The 26186-nt window shown below is 38.2% G+C and overlaps 2 protein-coding genes across 3 annotated transcripts; one reads left to right on the top strand and one right to left on the bottom strand.

Annotated features, from left to right (window-relative positions):
• Positions 1–3164: 3164 nt before the first annotated feature.
• Positions 3165–3650, bottom strand: LOC131167617 (uncharacterized). Its single transcript, XM_058126412.1, has one exon. The coding sequence runs from the start codon at positions 3648–3650 to the stop codon at positions 3165–3167; it is 486 nt and encodes a 161-aa protein (XP_057982395.1).
• A 20506-nt stretch (positions 3651–24156) lies between these two features.
• On the top strand, positions 24157–26015 carry LOC131168096 (CASP-like protein 4B1). Of its 2 annotated transcripts, XM_058127298.1 has the most exons (4): positions 24157–24272; positions 24476–24772; positions 24851–24986; positions 25670–26015. In XM_058127298.1, exons 2-4 carry the CDS (start codon positions 24492–24494, stop codon positions 25859–25861), a joined length of 609 nt encoding a protein of 202 aa, XP_057983281.1. In that variant the 5' UTR covers positions 24157–24272; positions 24476–24491; the 3' UTR covers positions 25862–26015. The 2 variants fall into 2 exon arrangements, with proteins under 2 accessions (XP_057983281.1, XP_057983283.1); XM_058127300.1 differs by having other exon boundaries at positions 24198–24772.
• Positions 26016–26186: the final 171 nt, after the last annotated feature.

The raw sequence follows: 26186 nt of genomic DNA, 5'->3' as shown, positions 1-26186 counted from the left end.
AATGTAACGCCTCGAACCCGAAACTAGGGTCCGAAGTGTTATTTAAAATATATCTCTGATACCACCTTGAGATGCCTCGAACCCGCCAAGTGGGGCCCTGGTATCACATGTTCCATTACCTGTATCTGATATTCTCACATCAATTACTCAATAGAAATTATAACAACTCCTCAATCATATACTAGAGTTTCTACATATCTATAATCTCAAAAGGTATCCTCCTAACAACAAGTATTCACAAACATATATACATCTCAAAAAACTTAAATATAATACAACCCCAAAAACATTATACATCCAAAAGTCTATACCCTCTCGCTCTCAAAAATGCTATGCCAAGCCTTGAGCTCACTGAGCTGGATCATGTGAAGGTCCTGAAAAAGTTAAAATTCCATATTGAGTGAGACACATCTCAGTAAGTTGGAATAGATTAGCACCAGCGTATGGCTATCATAAGGTTTGTGTACAAATATATAATCATCATTTATAAAATTATCACAGTTGTGAAAACATTCTTTTTCCCTACTCACATATATGCAACATATTTTAATAAAACGAGAGTTCCTAAGGATTGGGGTGATTACCCTCCCATACAAGTAGCACCCCTCTGCTCTGATACCTTATGCAACCCATAGCTACAACTGAAGCATGATTACCTTACTCAGTAAGCCCTCAGGTGGATCGTCTATCTCGTACTCACACACTCACACAAATGTTTACCTGGCAGAAGTTCCTGAGAATAAGGAAGATTACCCGCCCATACAAGTAGCTTTCTTCTGCCCTAATACGTTATGTAGCCTGACATGGCTACATTTGATACCTATTAGGGCACTCGCCTTTCTCATCAAGCCCTTGGGCGAAGTGTATTCCTCGCCCTAAATAAATATGATACTACAATATACAATACATTTTTTCTTTACCCTATATCCGCTATCTATGTAATATTCATCTTTTTATGTTCTCAATATTTCATATCAAATAGTTCACTTTCACAGTTCACATCACGTGAATCTCATATCATATAATTTAATTTCATAGTTCACATTACGTGAATCTCGTATTATATAATTCACTTGCATAGTTCACATCACGTGAATGTCATATCATATAATTCATATCTTTCACATTTCACATTCACATTTCACATTACTCTGATTTCATGCTACTCCGTATTCACGTCTGCATTCACATGTTCTGTTTTCATATTATTCACTGCTTAAATTAAAAAATTATGCATTTAGAACTCACTACCAGATGGATAATCACTGTCATGCTTCCCCCCATGATGGGTTGTGCGGTCTGAAGGCTAAGCTTAACCCTGGTCGGCCCACCAAAGCTAAATAAGAAAACAAGCTCTTCAGTCTGTAAGTTAGATTGGCTTTCCCACACTGGTTTAAACTCTAGGGGGAATCTCTACCCCACACAGTACAATCGACCATCCTGTCTCCACACTCTCTAGGAGATGGGTGGGTGCACTAATCTCTGCCAAAAATCACGTGCAACAGTACTGTGCCTCACTGGTTCCCCGGAGTTCTCAAATCATACATTACAATTTAACATTCATATCTGGCTCTGATTAACAATACACATGCAATATAATCCCAATACATTTTAGTATTTCCAACATGTCATATATATATCACAAGTCAACTCAATATTTTCATTTTACTTATGCTACACATTTCAAATAATACACATAATTATATCTCGTTAAAATAGTAAGCCAACCCATATTCACCATTCATTTTATTGAAGATACACATTGAATTATCCCCACAATTTCCAGAAAATTCATTACTAAAATCATTCCATTTTCATAAATAATATCAATAGCCCTATGCTCAAAAACCACAATTCCAATGGTTGGCTTTTCTTTTAAACTCACATGATAATCATACACACACACACACACACACACACACACATATAATTTCCATTTTAACTGGTAAATTCATAAAACTACTGGCTTAATCTATTCCCCTTACCTAATTTCTTGAACTACACCAATAGGACCCCAAAATAATGCCTGCGGCGCTCACTTGAATCTTCATTCAAAAACCCTAGTTTATCAACTCAAACCCCAAATTAACAACTATAAAACATTCCCAAGCCCATACACCCCTTTTTAAATCGTCATATACTAGCCAAATAGTTAATTTCTACCCTTACCTCAACTTTGGGGTAAAGCTTGGAAAGACCCCATTTGAAAATCCATGTCGCTAGACTTGTAGAGAATTTCCCCTTGGTCCTCATAGCAGCTTTCGATCATCAAATGAGGTGACGAATGACAAAAAATCGAAGAGAGAAGGTGAGAGATGACATTTTTAGAGAAAGAAACGGAGGATTTGAGGTTACTTAATAAATAAGAAACAAAAAATTCAATTTATACTCGGCCAACCTCATCGATTAAATGATGTCTTCGTAAACAAGTCATAGACGAATGTTCATGGACGAAAGAAGGACTTCGTCGATGAACCCTAAACCTGAAAATTCAATCGTTCAGGATCTTTTCGTCGACAACGCTTGAACTTCGTCAACGAACCACTGAAGGACCTTCGTCGAAGAAAATAGGGGATTCATTGACGAGACCTACTATTTCTTTTAAAATTTTCCTTTCATTCCTTTATTATTCTCGACAAATAAATTTTCCGAGTCTCTACATTCTCCCCCTTTATGAAATTTCGTCCTCAAAATTTTTCTAATCGTTTATTTCCACATCTCTACAATTTACTAACTCACTATATCTCATACAGTTTAGCATATATCACCATCTAAATTTCTACATTAACTACAATTAAATAAAACCTTCATTATCTTAAACATAAACTTGAACTTGCCCCTTTGGCAATATCTGCCTCGGTCAGGATCATTGTATACACACGTGCTAGACCACCTCCACCTCGGGATATTTGCTAGTTTCCCTGATTCTGATTTGGTGCGGGTGTATTAGGCAGCAACATATGACAATTTTGCATAATATGCCCTGGCTTACTGCACCTATAGTAGTTAGGACCCCTAACACTGCATTCACCCCTATGCCTTTTGTTACATCTATGGCATACAGGGTAAGATGATTCATTTTGATAACCAAAATAACCCCAATCCCTCATCTCCTGCCTCGGTCCCACCGTGCCCCTTTCTCTCTTCCACAATCCCTAACTAGCCTAAGCTTGAAAACTAGAAGGTGCAGGCCTCTTTCTCTGCTCTGACGGCTCTATGCTACCCTGCAAACACTTCTCCAGTACCGAAGCCTTATCCACCAAGTCTGAGAAATTCTGGACTTGGAACTCCACCACAGGCTCAAAGATCTTTCGTTGCAGACCTTTTTCAAATATTTCGGTCTTTCTTGCCTTATTAGGGATCATAAAAGGTGCGAAGCGAGATAGCTCCACAAATTTCGCCACATACTCCCCAACAGTCATATTTCTATGGGTCAAGTTGGTAAACTCCCCAACATTTTCTTCTCTAGTTGACGAGGGAAAATACCTGTCCAAGAACAGTTCCTCAAATCGTTCCCAGGTGAATGCCACTTTCACTACCCTCTGTCCCTCTAGCAGGTTTTCAAAAAGCCACCAACATTTCGCATCTCCATTCATCTTAAATGCGGCATAACGGACTTTCTGCTCATCCGTGCAGCTAAGTACTTCCATTATCTCCTCAATTTCTTGAACCTAGTTCTCTACAATCACTGGATCAAGTCCTTCCTAAAAAGTTGAAGGGTTCAACCTCATGAACTCCTTGATGCTACTGCCCTGATCTGAAATTGGGCAATTCTGCTCTCTAGGTTCCTTCCTCATTTTTCCCTAACCTGATGGGCTATACCTGTAACGCCCCGACCCTTTAGGTGGCCCCGGAGTGCTACTAAATATACATACCTTTTGATACCTTACATGTACAACCCACCCAAACAAGGGAAAAGGTGTGTTCCATACTAATCCGTATAAACATACGCATTGAAAATACAAACATCATCTAATACATACCAGAGTTTCTAACTCTTCTCCATATACATCCATACATAATTAAAACATAATCTGCTACTACAATCCCCAAAAGACATAAACTGACTATCATCTCACCAGCTCTAACAAGGACTGCCAGCCATCTAACTCAGCCCAGAAGAACACTAGGCTCGATCCCTCAGAGGACTTGAAAATACATTTGTATGCTAGGGTGAGACACCTCTCACTAAGACGGATTACACCATCATCAGTGTGTGGTTAACATGAGATTTCGTGTTTACATAATACTGCTAACATTAATCATTTAACTGGCATTTAAAACTGTACTAAAATGTATATACGAAAATACATGCTTTCATAATAACATATTGTTGGCTCAATATAGCTCTTTCAATAGTAAATGTGCCCATATATGCCTAGAAGATACAACCTGGTCTATAGGACTAACGTTGTCACGCCATTACATAGATGTACGACATGCTTCCCCCATAATGGGTTGTGCGACCTGAAGGATGGACCTAACAAATAGCCAGTCGACTAATGCTAAATCAAACATAATGTAATACGATGGTGCCTACTCAATTTGTACCCGAAGGCTACCCGAAGGCTGATTCATCCAGAATTACTACATCAGATGGAGTCCCAGAAAACCTTTAGGGAGTACTTTACCCAGGTCGCCAATCGCCTTTCCCATCCATAATCTCATGTGTGGATTGCACCTCTACATACATTTAGCTATGGTACCGAGCTTTAACATGAGAACATAATAATAGGGCTCTACTATCATATATGGCAATTTACATCGTATAAAACTATATTCATAATTCATTTCATAAAACCGTACATATCTCTGCTACATATCTGTTGGAGACTTGGTAAAAACCGGCATATCATGTCATATCATTTCTCGTATCTCATATTTCATATCTCATACCTCGACATATAGCCGTTATGTTTCAGTATTTCACAAAACATGCTCATTTCATGCCAATTAAAAACTATACTCACGCCACACAATTTTCATCAGTTAATTCATAAATAAAATATCTGCTTGATAAAGTAATTTTTGCTGCTAAAACTGGGGTATGAATATCTCCAAGTTGTCATTTTATTATATATATATATATATATATATATATATATATATATATACATATATATTGCTAAATGTGGGAAAATGGAGAAAACCAACCCTACCGCTTTAGTTAATTTTAAAATAAGCTTATGGTTCAAAATAACGATTTTCCAACCGGCAAAAATGTTCATAAGGACCTATACTATACTTTAAAAATATCATACTTAAATTTAAATGGTTGGTTTCGAAAATAAAGTCGGTTAATCAAACTCTAGGCCCGGAAACCCTCGAAAAGCCATAACTAAATATATAAAAATTATTTTAACATACCATTCAGTTAAAACTCTTAAACATAACTAACATAATATAATACCCTTACTTGATTCCTAGAAATGACCTAAGACACTCGAAAATTGAACCCCAACTTTTTCTCGAGTTCTAGAATATACTCTGCTAGACTAGCAGAGATTTGTTCCCTAATCCTCTTGGTATCTTCCAATTGTTGAAACAAGAGACGAACGGCGAACAATTGAAGAGAGAGAGAGAGAGAGAGAGAGAGAGAGAGAGAGGAGAGAGAGAGAGAGAGAGAGAGAGAGAGCGAGAGAGAGAGAGAGAGAGAGAGAGAGAGAGAGAGATTTAGATTTCTTAATGAAGAAGCAAACAAAAATCATATTTATAGCCCTTAGACCTGGTCAAATTCGTCGACAAAATGATGCCTTCATTGATGAGCCACACAAGGTCGTTCATTAATGAAGGAAGGAGCTTGTCAACGAACCCTAAGACTGATATTTTCGAACGTTCTGGATCTCTTTGTTGATGAGGCTTTTAATTTCGATGACGAAGCACAGAAGAGCCTTCATCGAAGAGAACATTGTCTTTGTCGACGAAGCCTGTTGTTTCATGTTGGAATTTTCTTTTCTTTCTTTTTTATTTAATTCTCGGGTTTGGGTCTGTAGAATATTCCCTCCTTATAAAATTCCGTCCTCAAAATTTTCTACTGGTTTCTAACATATCATCTGAACCATCACTGCTCTGACTCTAGGAAGAGCCGGCAGCCACCCACATAGCAGTCCCGTCCCAAATTTATTACCTACCCTCACTTATGGCAGAGGAATACTATGGTTACACATAATATCTTGGGAGATTACAATATCCATGCAAAACTCTACTAGAGACCATACCTATTCTAATCTATGAACAAACTTACTTTGCTACGACATATACATGAAAATCGTTTACATACTGATCTTCTTACCTAACTAACTTGGAGTGTCTCTAAAAATATAAGGATACTTCTGACATATCTCTGACTCTAACTCCCATGAGGCCTCCTCTACTGCGTGATTACGCCACAGTACCTTTACTAGAGGAATCCTCTTTGTAGGTAGCTCCTACTCTCTATGATCTAGGATCTAAACCGGTATCTCCTCATATGCTAACATGTCCTCGAGCTCCAAAAATTCATAACTAATCACATGCGAAGGATCTGGAACATATCTCCTAAGCATGGACATGTGGAACACGTTATAAAGCCTAGACAAGGCGGGAGGTAATGCTATCATGTACACCACCAAACCAACTTTCACCAAAATCTCAAACGGTCCAACATACCTAGGGCTCAGCTTGCCCTTCTTACAAAACCTCATCACTCCTTTCATCGGAGCAATCCTTGGAAATGTAGCATCACCTACCTTGAATTCTAGCTCCCTTCGACATGTATTTGCGTAGCTCTTCTGCCGACTCTGAGTTACTTTAATCCATTCCCTGATGAGCTTTACCTTCTCTAAAGCCTGTTGAACTAGCTCTGGTCCCAAAATTTATTACTCATCAACCTCATCCTATAACAGCAGAGATCGACATCTTTGGCCATATAGTGCCTCATACGGTGCTACCCCTATACTGGACTAATAACTATTGTTATAGGCGAACTTAACTAATGGCAGATGTCTTATCCAATTACCACCAAAATCCAGTACACACACCCTTAACATATCCTCTAAAATATGGATGGTCCACTCAGACTGACCATCTGTCTGTGGGTGAAACATTGTACTAAACGTAAGCTGAGATCCCAATACTTCCTAAAGACTCTTTTAGAATCGGGAAGTAAACCATGGATCCCTATCTGAGACAATTGACACCGGCACTCCATGCAACCTGACTATCTCCTATACATAAGGCTCGGCAGCTTATCCATGGAATTACTTACTTTCACCAAGATGAAATGGGTTGTCTTTGTCAATCTATCAACCATAACCCAAATCGCATTCTACCCATGAAGTGCTGAAGGAAACTCCGTAACAAAATCCATGGAGATGTGCTCTCACTTCCATTTAGGAATAAGAAGTGGTTGCAACAGTCTCGCCGACCTCTAGTGCTTGGCCTTCATTCGCTGACATGTCAGGCACTGCTCTACAAAATGGGCGATCTCTCTTTTCATGTTAGACCACTAGAAAGATTCCTGTAAATCCATGTACATCTTCGTACTCCTTGGATGTACTTTGTAGAGCGAGCGACGTGCCTCCTCTAGAATGACCCGTTTAATTTCAGCATCATTCGGTACTTAAATCCTAGTATGGAATCTCAACACCCCATCACTTGAAATGTTGAAATTCGGCTTCAATCCATCCCGAACTCCCTCCATAACCTCTACCAGCTTTGCATCTATCGTTTGAGCTGCTCTAATCCTCTCGTATAAGGTCGGCTGTACCACCAAGCTATCAATAAATGCCTAGTGATTTCCTTCCACTACCTCCAAGCCTAACCTTTCTAGGTCCATACAAATCTTATGCAAAACTCCCATTACTGAGACTGATGCATCAACTGACTTTCGACTTAAAACATCAGCTACCACATTAATTTTTCCTGGGTGATAGCTAATGGTAGATTCGTAGTTCTTTATCAGTTCAAGCCATCTATGTTGCCTCATATTCGGCTCCTTCTAGGTGAAAATGTACTTAAGACTTTTATGATTAGTAAAAATATCGCGCCTTTCACCATACAAGTAGTGCCTTCAAATCTTCAATGCATACACTACCATTGCTAATTCCATATCATGTGTTGGGTAGTTCTTCTCGTACTCTTTGAGTTGATGAGAAGCATAAGTAATTACCTTACCCTACTGCATTAGGACACACCCGAGACCCTTCTTTGAGGTGTCACTGAAAATAATAAACCCACCATCCCCTGACGGAATGGTCAAGACTAGGGCAGTAACCAATCACTGCTTTAACTCTTGGAAATTCTGCTCGCACTTATTAGTCCAATCATATTTCATGTTCTTCCTCGTGATTCATGTCAATGGACCTGATAAACTGGAGAACCATTCTACGAACCGTCAATAGTATCCTGCAAGACCTAGAAAACTCTTAACCTCCTAAACATTATTTGGTCTTTCCTTGTACACTACCGCTCCTATTTTTCTCGGGTCCACTGATACCCCTTCTTTGGACACTAAATGCCCCAGAAATTCTACTTGCTCTAACTAGAACTCACATTTCTTGAACTCAGCAAAAATCTTTTTCCCTCTAAGCACCTAAAGTACCAATCTCAAATGAACTGCATGCTCCTCAGGACTCCTCGAATACACTAGGATGTTGTCAATGAAAACGACCATAAATTGATCTAGATACTCGTGAAACACCCTACTCATCAAGTCCATAAATGCTGCAGGAGCATTGGTCAATCCGAAAGGCATAACCATAAATTCATAGTGGTCATACCTAGTATAGAATGCAGTCTTCAGTACATCCTCCGATCTCACTTTCAGCTGATGATACCCAAATCGCAGATCGATCTTAGAGAATAGCCGTGTGCCCTGTAGCTAGTCAAGCAGATCATCAATTCTGGGTAACGGGTATTTATTATTCACAATCACCTTGTTAATCTCTCTGTAGTCGATGCACATCCTCATCAACTCATCCTTCTCCTTCACAAATAGTACCAGTGCTCCCCAGGGTGAAACACTTGGTCAGATGTAGCCCTTATCTAATAACTCATGTAGCTGCTCCTTCAATTCCCTTGGTTCTGCTGGAGTCATATGATATGGAGCTTTTGATATTGGTGTCATGCTTGGAGCTAACTCTATAGCGAACTCCACCTCACGAACAGGAGGCAATCCTAGTGAGCTCTCTGGAAATACATCTAGGAACTCACTTACTACCGGAATATCCTCCTACTTAAGTTCTCCTTTCGACATTTCTTTCACAAACTCTAAGTACCCTGGGTATCCCTCCTAGAGTAACCTTTTAGCTTGAATAGCTAAAAGGATACGTGGTGCAGAACGCACACACGACCCTATAAACTTTAATTCCAGCTCCCAATGAGGCCTAAATATCACCTCTCTCCTTCGGCAATCGATGCTAGCATAAATGGCTACTAGCCAATCCACCCTCAGAATAATATCAAAGTCATGCATCTCAAACATAATTAAGCTAAATGAAAAATCTCTCCCCTGAATCTGCACAGGGAAATCCTGAATTACCCTACTACACACATCTATTGATCCTGACAATGTGGCCACTAATAAGATAGAATCTAATAGTTGTACCTCTAACCCACATAACCTGACGAATCCCAGGGAGATAAAGGAATGCATCACTCCTGAATCAAATAATATCACAGCTTTATTCGAAAGCATATAAATATTACCTATCACCATGTCACCTACATTCTCGGAGTTGCTAGGAGTCAAAGAATACACCCTCGCCTCGGTCGTATCCCTTTAATAACCACCACATGGCGCCTAAACACCTCCTTCATATGCCTGCTGTGAGGGTACATTGCTCCTCGGCATGTCACAATCACGCATTAGATGCCTGGTTTACCACATCGAAAGCACACACCTCAACCCATCAGACACTTCCCCACATGCTGCTTGCTGCAAGTGGGACAAGCTGAGGAAGATGTGGTACCCTGAGATGTACCACCGCCAGTCTCTTACCATTGGCCTCTGTCACTGCTATATTCCTTCCAAGTGCCCTGCCTCACACCAGAATAAGAACTGGGAGGTGCTGGCCTCTTTTTCGGGTTCTAGACCTCTATGTCATCCTGCAAACTCTCCTCTGCCATAGTGGTTTTATCCACTAACATAGCAAAGTCCCAAATTTTTAGGCTTTTCTCACCTCATCCGGCACCATAAACGAATCAAAGCATGATAACTCCATGAATCAGGCAGTATACTGCTGAACTGTCAGCTGTCCATGAGTCAGGATCTTGAACTCCTCCATCTTCGCATTCCTGACAGTGGCTGGAACGTACTACTCATAGAACACCTCTCTGAAAATGGTCCTATGACATCATCACCACCTGTACTGGCCTCTACTTCTCCAACATCCTTTCTGATTCCCAGTATCTCTCAGCTTCACTTACCATCTTATACGTCGCGTATAGCACCTTTTACTCATCAGTGCAATGTAGAACAACCAAGATCTTCTCGATCTCACGAATCTAGTTTTCTGCTCGGATCGGGTCGACATTCCCTGAAAAACTAGGGGCTTCAGTTGAGTGAACCTCTCGATAGAATCACCTAACTCAGCCATGGGTCAATCCTGCCCTCTAGATGTTCGCACCACCTCAGCCATAAACAATTGGACGAAATCCCGCAGTACCACTGTGGAGTCACTGCCAGTCTCATGGCTGGCTCCCTCAGTACTACTTCCTCCAGAGTTAGCAGTATTATCCCTAGATCCCATGACATCACCACCTGTACTGGCCTTTACTCCTCTAACATCCTTACTGATTCCCACCATCTCATGGCTTCACCCACCAGCTTGTACGTTGCGTAGATCACCTTTTGCTCATTAGTGCAATGTAGAACAACCAAGATCTTCTCGATCTCTCGAATCCAGTTCTCTACTCGGATTGGGTTAGCATTCCCTGCAAAGCTAGGGGGCTTCAGTCGAGTGAACCTCTTGATAGAATCACCCAGCTCAGTCGTGGGTCGATCCTACCCTCTAGATGTTCGCACCACCTCAGCCATAAGCTGTTAGGAAAAATCCGACAATACCATTGTAGAGTCACTGCCGGTCTCATGGCTGGCTCCCTCATTACTACTTCCTCCAGAGTTAGCAGTATTATCCATAGATTCCATCCTGAAAAGGCAATCAAGAAGATTTTTTAGAATCTTGGTATCTTACATATCTGCTACCATTACCATACTTATGAAATTTATCTTAATAAATTAACGTCTGTGATGACAACATACTGTGCTAACGTGATACTCTCATTCTAGTTCAAGTTCCACCCCTCCACTTGGAAACAAAACTGTCAATGGATTGTCGTGATTTTCTAAACCCGTCGACTAATTTAGAAAAACACAGAAGTCCGCCAATGGATTTTTGTCTCCAGGCTTATGAAGCCAAACTCGAAAGCCTTATCATACCCATTCCTATCCTTCGCCTACTCTGACACCTAAACTCTGGTAAGACTCTCTGATTTACTCTACTGAACCTAGTAAACCTAGTGCTCTAAACATTACCAAACCTAAGCAATGTGAATCTCACCACATTTTCGACTGGGTAATGGCTCTGATACAATTTTGTAATGCCCTGCCCTCTAGGTGGCCCTGGAGTGCTACTAAACATACATACCTTCTGATACCAAACATATATAACCCGTCCAAATAAGGGAAAACGAGTGTTCCATACTAATGAGTATAAACAAACACAACGGATACACAAACATCATCTAATACATACCAAAGTTTCTAACTATTCTCCATATACATCCATACATAATTAAAACATAATCTACTACTACAATCCCCAAAAAATAGACACTAACTATTATCTCACCAGCTCTAACAAGGACTGCTTGCTATCAAACTCAGCCTAGAAGAACACTAGGTTTAATCCCTTGGAGGACCTAAAAATACATTTGTATGCTAGGGTGAGACACCTCTCAGTAAGATGGATTATATTATCATCGGTGTGTGGTTAACGTGAGATTTCATGTTTACATAATACTACTAACATTAATCATTTAACTGACATTTAAAACTGTACTAAAATGTATATCTAAAAATACATGCTTTCATAATAACATACTGTTGGCTCAATATAGCCCTTTCAATAGTAAATGTACCTATATATGCCTAGAAGATACAACCTAGTATGTAGGACTAGCGTCATCATGCCATCACATACACGTACGACATGCTTCCCCCCATAACGGGTTGTGCGGCCTGAAGGCTAGACCTAGCAAATAGCCGATCGACTAATGCTAAGTCAAACATAAAGTAGTACGATGGTGCCTACTCAATTTGTATCCGAAGGCTGATTCATCCAAAATTACTACATCGGATGGAGCCCCTGAAAACCTTTGGGGAGTACTTTACCCAGGTCACCAATCGCCTTTCCTATCCACACTCTTGGTGTGTGGATTGCACCTCTACATACATTTAGCTATGTTACCGATCTTTAACATAAGAACATAATAATGGGGCTCTACTATAATATATGACAATTTACATCATATAAAATTGTATTCATAATTCATTTCATAACAACGTACATATCTCTGCTATATATCTGCTGGATATTGACTCGGTAAAAATCGGCATATCATATCATATCATTTTTCATATCTCATATCTCATATCTTAGCATATAGCCATTACATTTCAGTATTTCACAAAACTTGCTCATTTGATGCCAATTAAAAGCTATACTCATGCCACACAATTTTCATCAGTTATTTCATAAATAAAACATCTGCTTGACAAAGTAATTTCTGCTGCTAAAACATGGGAAAAAATATCTCAAAGTTGTTATTTTACTAAATATAGATATATTGCTAAATGTAGGGAAATGGAGAAAATCAACCCTTCTGCTTTAGTTAATTTTAAAATAAGCTTATGGTTCAAAATAACGATTTTCCAACCAATGAAAATGTTCATAAGAACCTATACTATACTTTAAAAATATCATACTTAAATTTAAATGGTTAGTTTTGAAAATAAAGTCAGTTAATCGAACTCTAGGCCCGAAAACCCTCTAAAAGCTATAACTAAATATATAAAAATTATTTTAACATTCCATTCGGTTAAAACTCTCAAACATTACTGCCATAATATAATCCCCTTACTTGATTCCTAGAAATGACCTGAGATGCTCGAAAACCAAACCCCAACTTTCCCCCGAGTTCTAGAATCTACTCCACTAGACTAGTCAAGATTTCTCCCCTGATCCTCGTGATATCTTCCGATCGTCAAAACGGGCGATGAACAACGAACGATCCAAGAGAGAGAAAGAGAGAGAGATTTTTAGATTTCTTAAAGAAGAAGCAAACAAAAATCCTATTTATAGCCCCTTGACTCGGTCAAATTCATTGACGAAATGACGCCTTTGTTGACAAGTCACACAAGGTTGTTTGTCGAAGAAGAAAAGACCTTGTCGATGAACCTTAAGCCTGATATTTTTCGAACATTCTGGATCTCTTCGTTGATGAGACTCTGAATTTTGGTAATGAAGCACAGAAGGGTCTATGTTGACGAGAGCATTGGCTTCGTTGACGAAGCCTGCTATTTCATTATTTATAAAATTATCACAGTTATGAAAACATTCTCTATCCTTACTCACATACATGCAATGTATTTTAATAAAATGAGAGTTCCTAAGGATTGGGATGATTATCCGCTTATACAAGTAGCACCCCACTGCTATGATAACTTATGCAACCTATAACTACAACTGAAGCATATCAGGGCACTTACCTTACTCAGTAAGCTCTCAGGTGGATAGTTTATCTTGTACTCACACATTCACACAAATGTTTACCTGGTAGAAGTACCCAAGAATAAGGAAGATTATCCGCCCATACAAGTAGCTTCCTTTTGCCCTAATACGTTATGTAGTCCAATATGGCTACATTTGATAACTATCAGGGCACTCGCCTTTCTCAGTAAACCTTTGAGCGGAGTGTATACTTCGCCCCAACTAAATATGATACTACAATATATAATACATTTTTACTTTACGGTGTATCTATTATCTCTGTAATATTCATTTTTCATGTTCTCAATATTTCATATAAAATAGTTCACTTTTACAGTTCACATCTCGTGAATCTCATATCATTTAATTCACTTTCATAGTTCACATCGCATAAATCTAATATCATATAATTCACATCTTTCACATTTCACAATTCACATTTCACATTACTATGATTTCATGCTAATCTATATTCACGTCTACATTCACATGTTCTATTTTCATATTATTCACTGCTTAAATTAAACAATTATGCATTTAGAACTCACTACCAGATGGATAATCACTATCATGTTTCCCCTCATGGCGGGTTGTGCGACCCAAATGCTGGACTTAACCCCAATCGACCTTCCAAAGCTAAATCAAAAAACTACCTCTTTAGTATGTAAGTCAAATTGACTTTCCCACACTTGTCTAGACTCCAGGGGAAATCTCTACCCTACATAGAACAATCGACCATCCCGTCTCCACACTCTCCAGGAGATGTGTGGGTGCGCTAGTCTCTTCCAAAAATCACGCGCAACAGTATTGTGTCTCACTATGGTCCACCGGAGTTCTCAAATCATACATTGCAATTTAACATTCATATCCTACTCTGATTAACAATACACATGCAATATAATCCCAATACATTTCAGTATTTCCAACATGTCATATATATATCACAACTCAACTCAATATTTTTATTTTACTCTTACTACACATTTTAAATAATACGCATAATTATATCTCGTTAAAATAGTAAGTCAACCCATATTCATCATTCGTTTTACTGAAGATACACATCCAATTATCCCCACAACTTCTAGAAACTCATTACTATAATCATTCCATTTTCACAAATAATATCTATAGCCCCAGGCTCAAAAACCACAGTTCAAATGGTTGGCTTTTCTTTTAAAACTCACATGATAATCATATATATTTATATACACATATAATTTCCATTTAAACTGGTAAATTCATAAAAAAAATTACTGGTTTAATCTATTCCCCCTTACCTTATTTCTTGAACTACGCCAATAGGGACCCCAAAATAATGCTGCGGAACTCACCTGAACTCGAATTCAAAAACCCTAGTTTATCAACTCAAATCCCAAATTAGCAAGTATAAAACATTCCTAAGCACCTACACCCCTTTTTAAATCATCATATACTAGCCAAATAGTTCATTTCTACCCTTACCTCAACTTTGGGGTAAAGCCTGGAAAGACCCCGTTTGAAAATCCACTCCGCTAGACTTATAGAAAATTTCCCCTAGATCCTCGTAGCAGCTTCCAATCATTGAATCAGGCGACTAACGGCAAAAAATTGAAGAGAGAAGGTGAGAGATGATGTTTTTAGAGAGAGAAGCAGAGGATTTGAGGTTGCTTAATGAATAAGAAACAAAAATTTCAATTTATACTCGACCAACCTCATCGACGAAATGGTGTCATCGTCGACGAGTCACAGACAAATGTTCATCGACGAAAGAAGGACTTCGTCAATGAACCCTAAACCTAAAAATTCAATCATTCGGGATGTCTTTGTTGATGACACCTGAACTTCGTCGACAAACCATCGAAGGACCTTTATTGAAGAAAACAGGGGATTCGTCGACGAGGCCTACTATTTCTTTTAAAATTTTCCTTTTCATTCATTTTTTATTCTCCATAAATAAACTTTTCGAGTCTCTACACTCAAATCCTAAAAGAACTTATTACTTTCAACATATTGCCTAGGATAGGATCACATGATCATGTCTGTTATCTTGATTGTTTTGTAACGTGGTGCCTGCTAAAGGGGAAGAAGCTTGACTTGCCAAGCTTAATTCTAAAATGGATTATTTCGAGAGAAGAAGCTCATAAAGTAATTCTTCCATATAGAGGAATTCTAAATCTAATTTTTGACCATCTCGGTTTAGCCAAACCATCCACTTTGTTTATCACGCGAACCCATTATGACATATTTTCTTCTACTATGGTTAAGAAAATGGGGTATGAATGACATGAACAAGGGTTGGTTTCTCAAAAGTGGTTGGCGATGCAGACAGGCTCTCGAACCACAGCAAACTGCTCCTCTAGTAGATGATACTCCTTCTTGGTTTGTAGTATATCAGTAGCAGATGACTGGCTTTCGTGATGAAGTACATACAGGTTTTAGCTTGCTTCAGTCGAGTTACACTTCTTTTGATCAGTGTCTTGGATGGATTGAACAATATATGGCCGATTCATCTTCTTCACGGGGCAAGGCTCCTATGGAGACAAACTCATATGACAATCAAGAAGAAGATGAAGATGATGATGAGGAATGAACTGATACAGATGGTGCAAATGATGCGTAGTTTTCTTGTTATATGAACAATCTTGGATTGTAATATTTGCATTTGACACTACTTTTTTATTTTTTATTTCTTATGCTTTTATGGTTTTTTCATGCTATTTTGGTGCTTATTGACTATCTTATCGTGCATAATGAATGATTTGTTTTGACAATCTTAATGGATAAATGTTGTTAACTTTGCACGCTATTCTTGTTCTCCTTCTCTTTTTGATTGATGTCAAAAGGGGAAGAAGTTTGGGCAAAATTGAGCATGAAGTTTGAGAAATTGAGCAACTAGAAAGTACAATGAAAATATAAGCATGATGAAATCTGAATTACAATGAAACTATGAGCATGATGAGATGACATTAGATAATGATATTAGCTTCACACTATACATGATTTAAACTTAACTTCATGAATGAAATTCAAATTTTATTGAATATGGCATATATTTCATTCAAAGGGAGTTATATTTGATAAATGCTAATATCATGATATAAGTCAATTACTAAAAGTTAATATGAATTCTGATATGCACTCTTATTACTCTAAAAATATTGTTAAGACTATGCTTATTGTAAGGGGGAGCCTTATTAAGGCTTACTCACTTTTGTTTTTTAGTTGTCATCATCAAAAAAGGGGATATTGTTGGCCTAACAAGGCTTAATCTCGTGTTGATGATAACAAATCAAGAATACTTAATATGTTTGTTTAAGTAAAGTTTCAGGGCTCAAATGTTTTCATAAGATCAAGTTCGAGTGTTTGAAGCTTGAATGAAGCTTGTGCTTGAAGCGATGAGTAATGATGAAGTTAAAGCATATTGAAGATAGAGTTCAAGATGGACACAAAATGGAAGCTAAAGCATGAAGACTTAGGGCTTAGAAAGTTTTATTTTATAAAAGTCTCATGTAAGTACTTCATAATTTCAATATGGATGTTTGAAGCTCTAGGAAATATCATTGACTTAGAGACCTGTTTTAAAATCATGGGAAATATTTTCGTAAAGTCTCAAATAAATTTTACAAGTTTAAAGCTAAGTTTTTGAAACCAAAATTTGAAAAATAAAGAAGTAGCAAGCAGGATAGGTGACTGATGATTTATCATCAGGCGACTAGCATGTTGCTTTAATTGTTTATAAGCAAAGAGAACCAGAGCAGGCGACTGACCCCTTAAAGTCTAGTTGACTGACTCAGCACTGGTTTTCAAAATACGCTGAATTTAAAAAGATCAGGCAACTGACCCTCGGGCCTTACTTAACTAAAGTACATGTTATAACTTTTAAACAATGATGTTAAAGTTTCAAAAAATGATTTCTTAGCTTCCAAACTTAAAGAAAACTTGGGGAAAATGGTAAGAAACTTTATTACTCTATATATATTTGATATTTTCACAAATTATCAGAACATACAACATGCATATGAATCATATTTTTGAAATTATATTGCTAAAAATTTCTGAAAGGGTTGTTGTGCCTTTGTTGAAGTTTCAATTGAAATTTTGATTCAATATCTCAATTTATTCACTCTTAAATCAAAACCCTAGTGATATTATTCTGAGTTTCAATCTCTTTATTGATTTCGATTAAATTATATTGATTCTAACATTGTACAAATCAGCTCTTTTGACAGTATTTCATTGTACGAAGAAAGTTTGTTCCTTGTTTCCGTTTTTGACAATTCATGATTGTTTAATCGTTGCCTAGCAAGAGGGTTGTTCTTATTAGAGAGGGATCTCCACATGATTGGAGAGAGGCTTTACTTCACCTAGTAACGAAGTTGGGAAAGGGAATAGTCACAACATGTTGCTTGAGGCAAGGACGTAGGCCGCTGGCCTAACCTTGTAAAAAATCTGGTGTTCTACTCATCTTCCCTTAGTCTTTTTACATTCTTGCAAGTATATAAATTGTGCGTATGCTTATTTAATTGTTAAAAACTTGCTGGATATTGGGAATTTACTAGAATACTGATTTTGAATATCTTTGAATCAAAGAACTGTATTGATTATATTTGTTGGATTGAAATTTCGGAATAGATTTAAATGCTGAATTTCTAAATATCATAGCTAAGGTAAATCTTGTGAAATTGATTATTTCATTGAAGGAAAATTGCAGGGTGCTTAAAATTAATCGTCTGAAATTATATATTGATATTTTCAGTGATAAATACTGAAAAGAAAACTGATTATCTATTGATATTGTGAAATCATATTTATATTCATATATACCTAGGACTTTCGATTGGTATAATACGGTCGCTGATTAGAACTTTTGTTTGTGTGATTGTAGAAAATTAATTTGAAGAAGGTAATACTTAATTAAGGTTTTGTAAAGAAAATTTTAAAATCCCAATTCACCCTCTCTTGGGAGTACACCTTTAATCTCATCTGTAAAAAATCTGTCTTTTGTATTCTACTCCTTCTTCTTTTCTTTTCTTTTTTTTTTTTTTTTCAGCCGTCTTTCCTTTCTTATATACAAAAAACTTAACTTTGCTATACAGTTTTTTGATCTCCTAGACTCAAGCTAACCACCCTGATTTATGGGATGTTACAAAATTCAAATGCCTCAAATCTCTCTTGGTTGTTTACAATGACAACTCACGCCAACACTCCCCCTCGAGTTGATGCATAGAGGTCTCACATGCCCAACTTGTCAAGTGAGTTGTAGAAGTCCTTGCTAGATACAACTTTTGTAAGGATGTCTGCCAATTGATCTTCGAATTTTACAAACGAAAACCTAATTGTTTTTGCTTCAAGATTCTCTTTGATGAAGTGTCGATCTACCTCCACATGTTTAGTACGATCATGTTGAATAGGATTGTGAGAAATGGAAATTGCAGCTTTATTGTCACACAAGAGATCCATCTTGGAATTGGGGGCAAACCCGATTTCAGTAAGTAGCTTTCTTAGCCAAAGGAGTTCACAAAGACCTTTAGTCATTCCCCTAAATTCAGCTTCAGCACTTGACAAGGCTACCACTTTTTGTTTCTTGCTTCTCCATGTTACAAGATTTCCTCCAACAAATGTAAAATATCCTGATGTGGACTTTCTGTAAGTGATATTACCTGCCCAATCCGCATTTGTATACCCATAAACCATCGACTGACTATTATGTTTTGAGAACATAAGTCCCTTTCCCAGGGATGACTTCAAGTATCGAAGTATTCGAATCACTGCTTCCATATGACTCTTACTTGGATTATGCATAAATTGACTTACAACACTTACAGCATAGGCAATATCTGGGCGAGTATGGGAGAGATAAATGAGTTTACCAACTAACCTTTGGTATCTTCCCTTATCTGTTGGTACTTGGTCTGGGTATTCTCCAAGCTTGTGATTCTAAGCCATAGGGGTGTCTGCAGACCTACACTCCAACATCCCTACTTCGGCTAGAAAATCTAATATGTATTTTCGTTGGGAGAGAAATATGCCTTTCTTAGACCTGGAAACTTCAATTCCCAAGAAGTACTTGAGTCCTCCCAGATTTTTCATCTCAAATTCAGTTGCTAATTACTTTTAAAGCAGAAAGATTTCGTCTTCATCATCTCCTATAATAATAATGTCATCTACATAGACTATCAAAGCAATTACCTTGCCTAACTGATGCTTTAAGAACAAAGTATGGTTAGAGTTACTTTGTTGGAAGTCATATTTCTTCATTGCCAAGCTAAACCTTCCAAACCACACTCGTGGTGATTGCTTCAGTCCATACAATGCTTGCTGTAATTTGCACACCACTCCATTCTTTGAAGATGTTGTATAACCAGGAGGAACATCCATATAAACCTCCTCTTGGAGATCACCATTGAGAAAATCATTTTTACATCAAATTGATGTAAAGGCCATTCAAGATTTCCAGCAAGAGACGATAATACCCTAACTGTATTTAGCTTGGCTACATGTGAGAAAGTCTCCTGATAATCGACACCATATGTCTGCGTATATCCCTTTGCTACCAGTCATGCTTTGTACCATTCAATAGATCCATCTGCTTTGTGTTTAATGGAGAACACCCATTTGCACCCCACAGTTCGTTTTCCTTTAGGCAATGGAACAAGAGTCCATGTATCATTTTTTAGTAGTGCCTCCATTTCTTCCTCAATAGCTTGGGTCCATCTTGGATTTGCCAATGCCTCATGAACACTGGTAGGAATTTAACATATGGAGAGTTCTTGTGCAAATTTCTTAAGAGGTTCAAAGCATTCCTTGGTGGATACATAGATAGCAATAGGATACCTCGACCTTCGTTCCTCAATATCTAGAGAGTATCTATTAGGTGGCTTGCCACAATTGTACCTGTGAGGTAAGACATAACCCACAGAAGCATCTATATCATCAGTATATAAGGGTGTAATAACATTACGTACCTCAGGAGTATTCTCAAGAGATGATTCGGCTGGCACTTTAGAGGGAGGGGATATAGGTTCAGTCTCAGATGTTGCATGCTCTGCAGTAGGATATATCTTAGCTTCATAGTTCACAATGCCTAAGTTATCATTCGACCCATCCTGCCCCTCATGTTCACGTGGCCCCTCATTTTGTGCCAACCAATCAAACTCATTTGGCGCCTCATGTTGGAACCAATTTAACTCTTCATTATATATCTCCCCCTGAAGAGGAGAAGTAGGTGCCAAAGAGGAAAAAAACATATCAGTCTCCAAGAATTGGACATCCATAGTCACATAGAGTCTACGGGTGGTAGGATCATAGCACCAGTACCCTTTTTGATGGACGCCATAGCCCAAAAACAAACACCGACATGCACACAGATCAAGTTTAGTGCGCTGGTTCTTGTGGAGATACACATAGACAACACACCCAAAGACGCAAGGAGGAAGCATAAGTGCAGTAGGTAGTGACACATAAGTAGAAGGACATTGGAGTGGTGTCTTAAAGGATAAAATCTTGGAAGGCATTCGGTTAAGAAGATGGACAACAGTTGAGATGGCATCGGTCCAAAAACGTTTGGGCATATGAGCACCGAGAAGCAAAGCACGGGCAGTCTCAAGAACATGTCTATTCTTCCTCTCTACAACACCATTCTGTTGAGGTGTTTGTGAGCATGAAGTTTCATGAATTAAACCATGTTGAGTAAAGTACGCTTTAAGGTGCTTTTTGACATATTCATCACCATTATCAGAGCGGAGAACCTTCATGGTGGCACTGTACTGAGTACCAACCATAGCATGGAATGTTTCAAACACATTAAGAACCTCATCTTTGTGTTTCATCAAGTAAAGCCATGTCATACGAATACAATCATCCACAAAAATCACAAACCAACGAAAGCCAGACATATTAGTAACAGGTGAGGGCCCCCATACATCAGAGTGAATTAACATAAATGGAGTGTCACTTTTATTCATGCTTAAAGGATAAGTAGCGCGATGGCTCTTAGCCAAAATACAAGTGTCACATTTCAAATTAGGAGTCTGTAAATGCTTAAACAAATCAGGAAAAACATGCTTCAAATAAGGAAAAGATGGGTGTCCCAAGCGTTGATGCCACAACCAAAGTAGTGTCTCTTTATTGGCATGCAGATGGTTCATGTGATTGGCCTGGCCGAAACTGATGTCTTCCACATAATATAATCCCTCCCTCTTAGTACCATGTCCAATTATCTCCTTGGTGAGAATATTCTGAATAAGACAGAAATTGGGATAAATAAGCACAACACACCCAAGGTCTGCAGTAAGCTGACTTACAGACAACAATTTATGGGATAAAGATGGAACAAGTAAAGTATTAGATAAATGCAGGGATGGAGATAAAGTCACAGAACTAGCGCCAATGACTAGTGAGATAACACCATTTGCATTGCCTATGCTAGTGCATCGCGGAAGAGAGGTATGAGAGAAGTCCGAGGCAGCAAAAGTTATATGGTCAGTGGCCCCCGAATCAAGAAGCCATGCACTACAGTCTGCATCTCGGTGGGAGGTAGGAAGAGTAAGACCAGGGATACCTGACTTCAAATTAGAAGGAGCATCCGTGGACGTTCCAGCTGGTTGTATAAGGGAGAGATGAGGCTCTGCAGCAGCAACAGCAACTGTGCTTGAATTTCCATTCGTTCCGATTCCAGTAGGACGTTTACGAGCTTGAAGGTCATGCCACCAATTAGGGTACCCATGCAATTTGAAACAGGTTTCACGAGTGTGCTTTTAGTTTCCACAATGAGAACATTTTTTCGAATCAGTGGAATTTTGGGGCTTGGAAGATTTACCAAGGGCAGAGGTGCTTAACGTAAGTGATTTTGAGGCCAAGACAGCCCCGTGGAGCCTATCAAGGTCATGGGTAGTCATAACTTGCTGTCGAATAGCCTCCCGTCTAACACACGCATATGCTTGTTCGACAGTAGGAAATGGTTTCATCTGCAAAACATTAGCCCGTATTTTGTCTAGCCGATCGTCAAGACCATCCAAAAACACATAAACACGGTCTTCCTAGATGATCCGATTATAGTGCTAAATATCAACAGAGCATTCCATAGGATTTGGCCGACGAAAATCAATTTCACGCCATAAACCCTGCAACTCAGTATAATATTTTTCCAGCGAGCCAACAGCTTACTTCAGCCGTGTCACACGGCGTCAAAGATCATACACTTGTGATGTATCACTACCATCAAAGAAGGTAGTGGCAATAAAATCCCAAACTGCCTTTGCTGTAGGAAACCGAATAAAATTTCCAATTAAGGATGAATCCATGGAAGAAGTTAACCAACCTTTAACAATGGCGTTATCGGTGCGCCACTTGCCAAAGGAGGGATCAGTGGATAGCGGTAGGGGAAAGTCGCCATTAATGTACCCCAGTTTATCCTTGCCAGAGATATACATCTCAACAACTTGGGACCACAATGCATAGTTGGAACCATCCAACTTAATGCCGATCGGAGTAGCGGATGTTTCAATGGTGATGGTCGGGGTCCGAGTGTTGTTCAAAACCTCGGTCATCCTTGTAGTCAATTCAAGGATAGAATTAAAGAGATTGGATGTGTCACCAGAAGAGTTCAGATCATCAGAGTCCGCCATGAATAGAGGTATGGTTAGGATGCAATACAGGAAGCCAAAACTCGTTTAGCTCTGATACCATGTAAAAATCTATCTTTTGTATTCTATTCCTTTTTTTTTTTTTTTCCAGCCGTCCTTTCTTATATACAAAAAACTTAACTTTGCTATATAGTTTTTTCATCTCCTAAACTCAAGCTGACCACCCTGATTTATGGGATGTTACAAATTTCAAATGTCTCAAATCTCTCTTGGTTGTTTACAATAATAGTTCACGCCAACATCATCAACAATCAATCTCAACAATTAACAATGGTAGCGAACTTCCCCTACTTCCTATGTTTAAAGTACCATAATAGACTAATAAAAAAAATTACTCAATGGAAAGTAATTTGCATGGACATTTGTGAATTTTCCTCCAATTAGTACGTCTATTGTATTTTATGAGAACAACATTAACTCTTTTTATTACTAAATTATTCAAAATAGATCATTATGACGTTTAAATCACATACAAGATAATTAGTTATTTAAAAGACCTTCTAAGTTATGAGGTTGAAAATTAAAATTTGAAAGATGATGAGCACACTTTCTTATCTATCTCATTTTCGAAAGCCCCTATTAAATTATTTTGTTAAATTTGTTTCAATAAAAATTTTAAAAATTATTATTTTTACTTCAACTTTGATATTATCGCAACTTGACTCCCTTAATTTTTAAACTATCTCTATTTGAGATTTTAATAATGAATTAATGCCTTCTTTACCTAAAGCTCAAATCTCAATTTCAAGCAATAAAACCCCCAAAAAAAAAAATAATAATAAATAAATCATATTTTAGAACTAAATCAGGGCATTCAATCATTCCATCTGTCTTTGATTGACCGCAACAGATTGTTTTCTGCGAATGCCAACTAAAACTTCCACCGCAGATATAGGTATGATTTTCTGTCAAAGAACAAAAAATAGAACACAAAAACATTACAAAATCCCGTTTTATTTTTGCAAGAAACCAAATTCTCTCGTGAATCCTTCTCTACCCCGATTCTCCAACATAAACTAGGCATAATCTCTTCTGTTTTCCTTTCATTTTGTTCGTACGATTCCCGATTAATTACTTTTCCTTCATCTTGAATTCAAGCCAAGTTCGAAGAAAAATGTCAAATCCCGGAGACCCAGAATCGAAAATGCCCGCAGAGTCGCAGACGACGGCTCCTCTCCCGTCGGCCCCGCCGGCCGTCGACGTCGAATGCCAGACGCCGGTGACAGGTTACGGCGTCTCGGCCATAATTAGGCGGTGGAAGAGAGAGGATTTATTGAATAGAGGCGCTTTAGCTCTGAGAGGATTGACTCTGCTCTTCTCCTTGCTTTCCTTCGTCATCATGGCGAGTAACAACCACGGTGATTGGAAGGATTTCGATAAATACGAGGAGTACAGGTATTTTCCATAGCTTCGTACCTACAGAGATTGATGAGGATTGATGACAATTTTAATTATTTTATTTGAATTTTATAGATATTTATTGGCCATAGCAATCTTGTCGACTCTGTATTCCGGGGGGCAAGCACTGAGACATATACATGAATTGTCCATCGGAAAACTCATGCTCACGCAGCGGAAATCGGCCATGCTCGACTTTTTCGGGGACCAGGTTCTGTTATTTCGCCCTGAATTTCGTTAAATTTGGTGTAGCTTGACTTCAAATTTTGCATTAATCAGCGAAATTTTCATGAAATTGTTTAGATTTTTCATACTTTTGCACATAGATGCCTGAACTTTAAAACCGCGCATAGCCCATCATAGGTAAAGGAATGCAAGAGGTTTTCCCAGAAAATATATTATAAATGACCCTCTGGAACTCTTTAGTTGTCATCGTCTTCTGCAACTCTTTAATTGTGAGTTCTCTCCATGTGATTGCCGTGAAATTGATGATGATTATTACAAGTGAGAGTCAAAACACAGTAACAGACAAAAAAACATGCCCTCTTTCCTCTGTTTTGATTGCTTCGTGTCAGCTGTTTTCTTGAAGGAAGTATGTTCAACCAGTTGAAAAAGCAAGAATCACAACTTTGACAATAACAGTCTCTTTGCAGTATCGTACACCCAGTTTTTGAAATTTTCAATCTTTCGAATTTCCATAGAGCTATTATTATAATTAGGGATAAAAAAGGAACAAGAAATAAATAAAAAGAAAGAACATCTCCACGCTGACTTGATTTTCGAGACTGAAAATTAGGTGTAAATCATGCAGTTGCAATTACAGCTTTTCTTACCAATTTTAGATTATGCATGACAAATCGTTTGAGCTAAGGAAGTGAATATTTGGAATGGCAGATTGTAGCATACCTGTTGATATCGTCGGCGTCAGCGGCGATTCCATTGACGAATAGGATGAGAGAGGGGGCGGACAACCTATTTACCGACTCCTCCGCAACCGCCATCAGCATGTCTTTCTTTGCTTTCATGGTGCTGGCCTTGTCTGCTCTCATCTCTGGATTTAAACTTTCGAATCAATCTTATATCTAGTAAACTTTTTATTTGGTTTGGTGATTTTTCTTTTTTTCTATTTCATTATTGTTTCATTTGTCATCCACTTGATGTATTATAGTTGAATTTATGTACTTAAACTACCGAATTATTTGAAAGCATTCTCTCTCTTGGCCTGCTTCTATTTTACAAATGCAAAGCTTGATAATCCAAACAGTGGGAGTGAGAGTTTAATCTGTAAATTATTTGGTAGAAGGCTCAAATTCTGGTTTGATATTTTATGGAAACTGCATTGAAAATATCATTGTGACCAGTAAGTACAACAACAGTAGATGGCAAAAACAAAAACTTAAAGAAATGACTA

Source organism: Malania oleifera, chromosome 11, assembly GCF_029873635.1.
Source record: "Malania oleifera isolate guangnan ecotype guangnan chromosome 11, ASM2987363v1, whole genome shotgun sequence".
In the NCBI taxonomy this organism is placed as follows: Eukaryota; Viridiplantae; Streptophyta; class Magnoliopsida; order Santalales; family Ximeniaceae; genus Malania; species Malania oleifera.
Note: the sequence above shows the minus strand (reverse complement) of the source record. Positions and strands in the feature narration are given on the sequence as shown.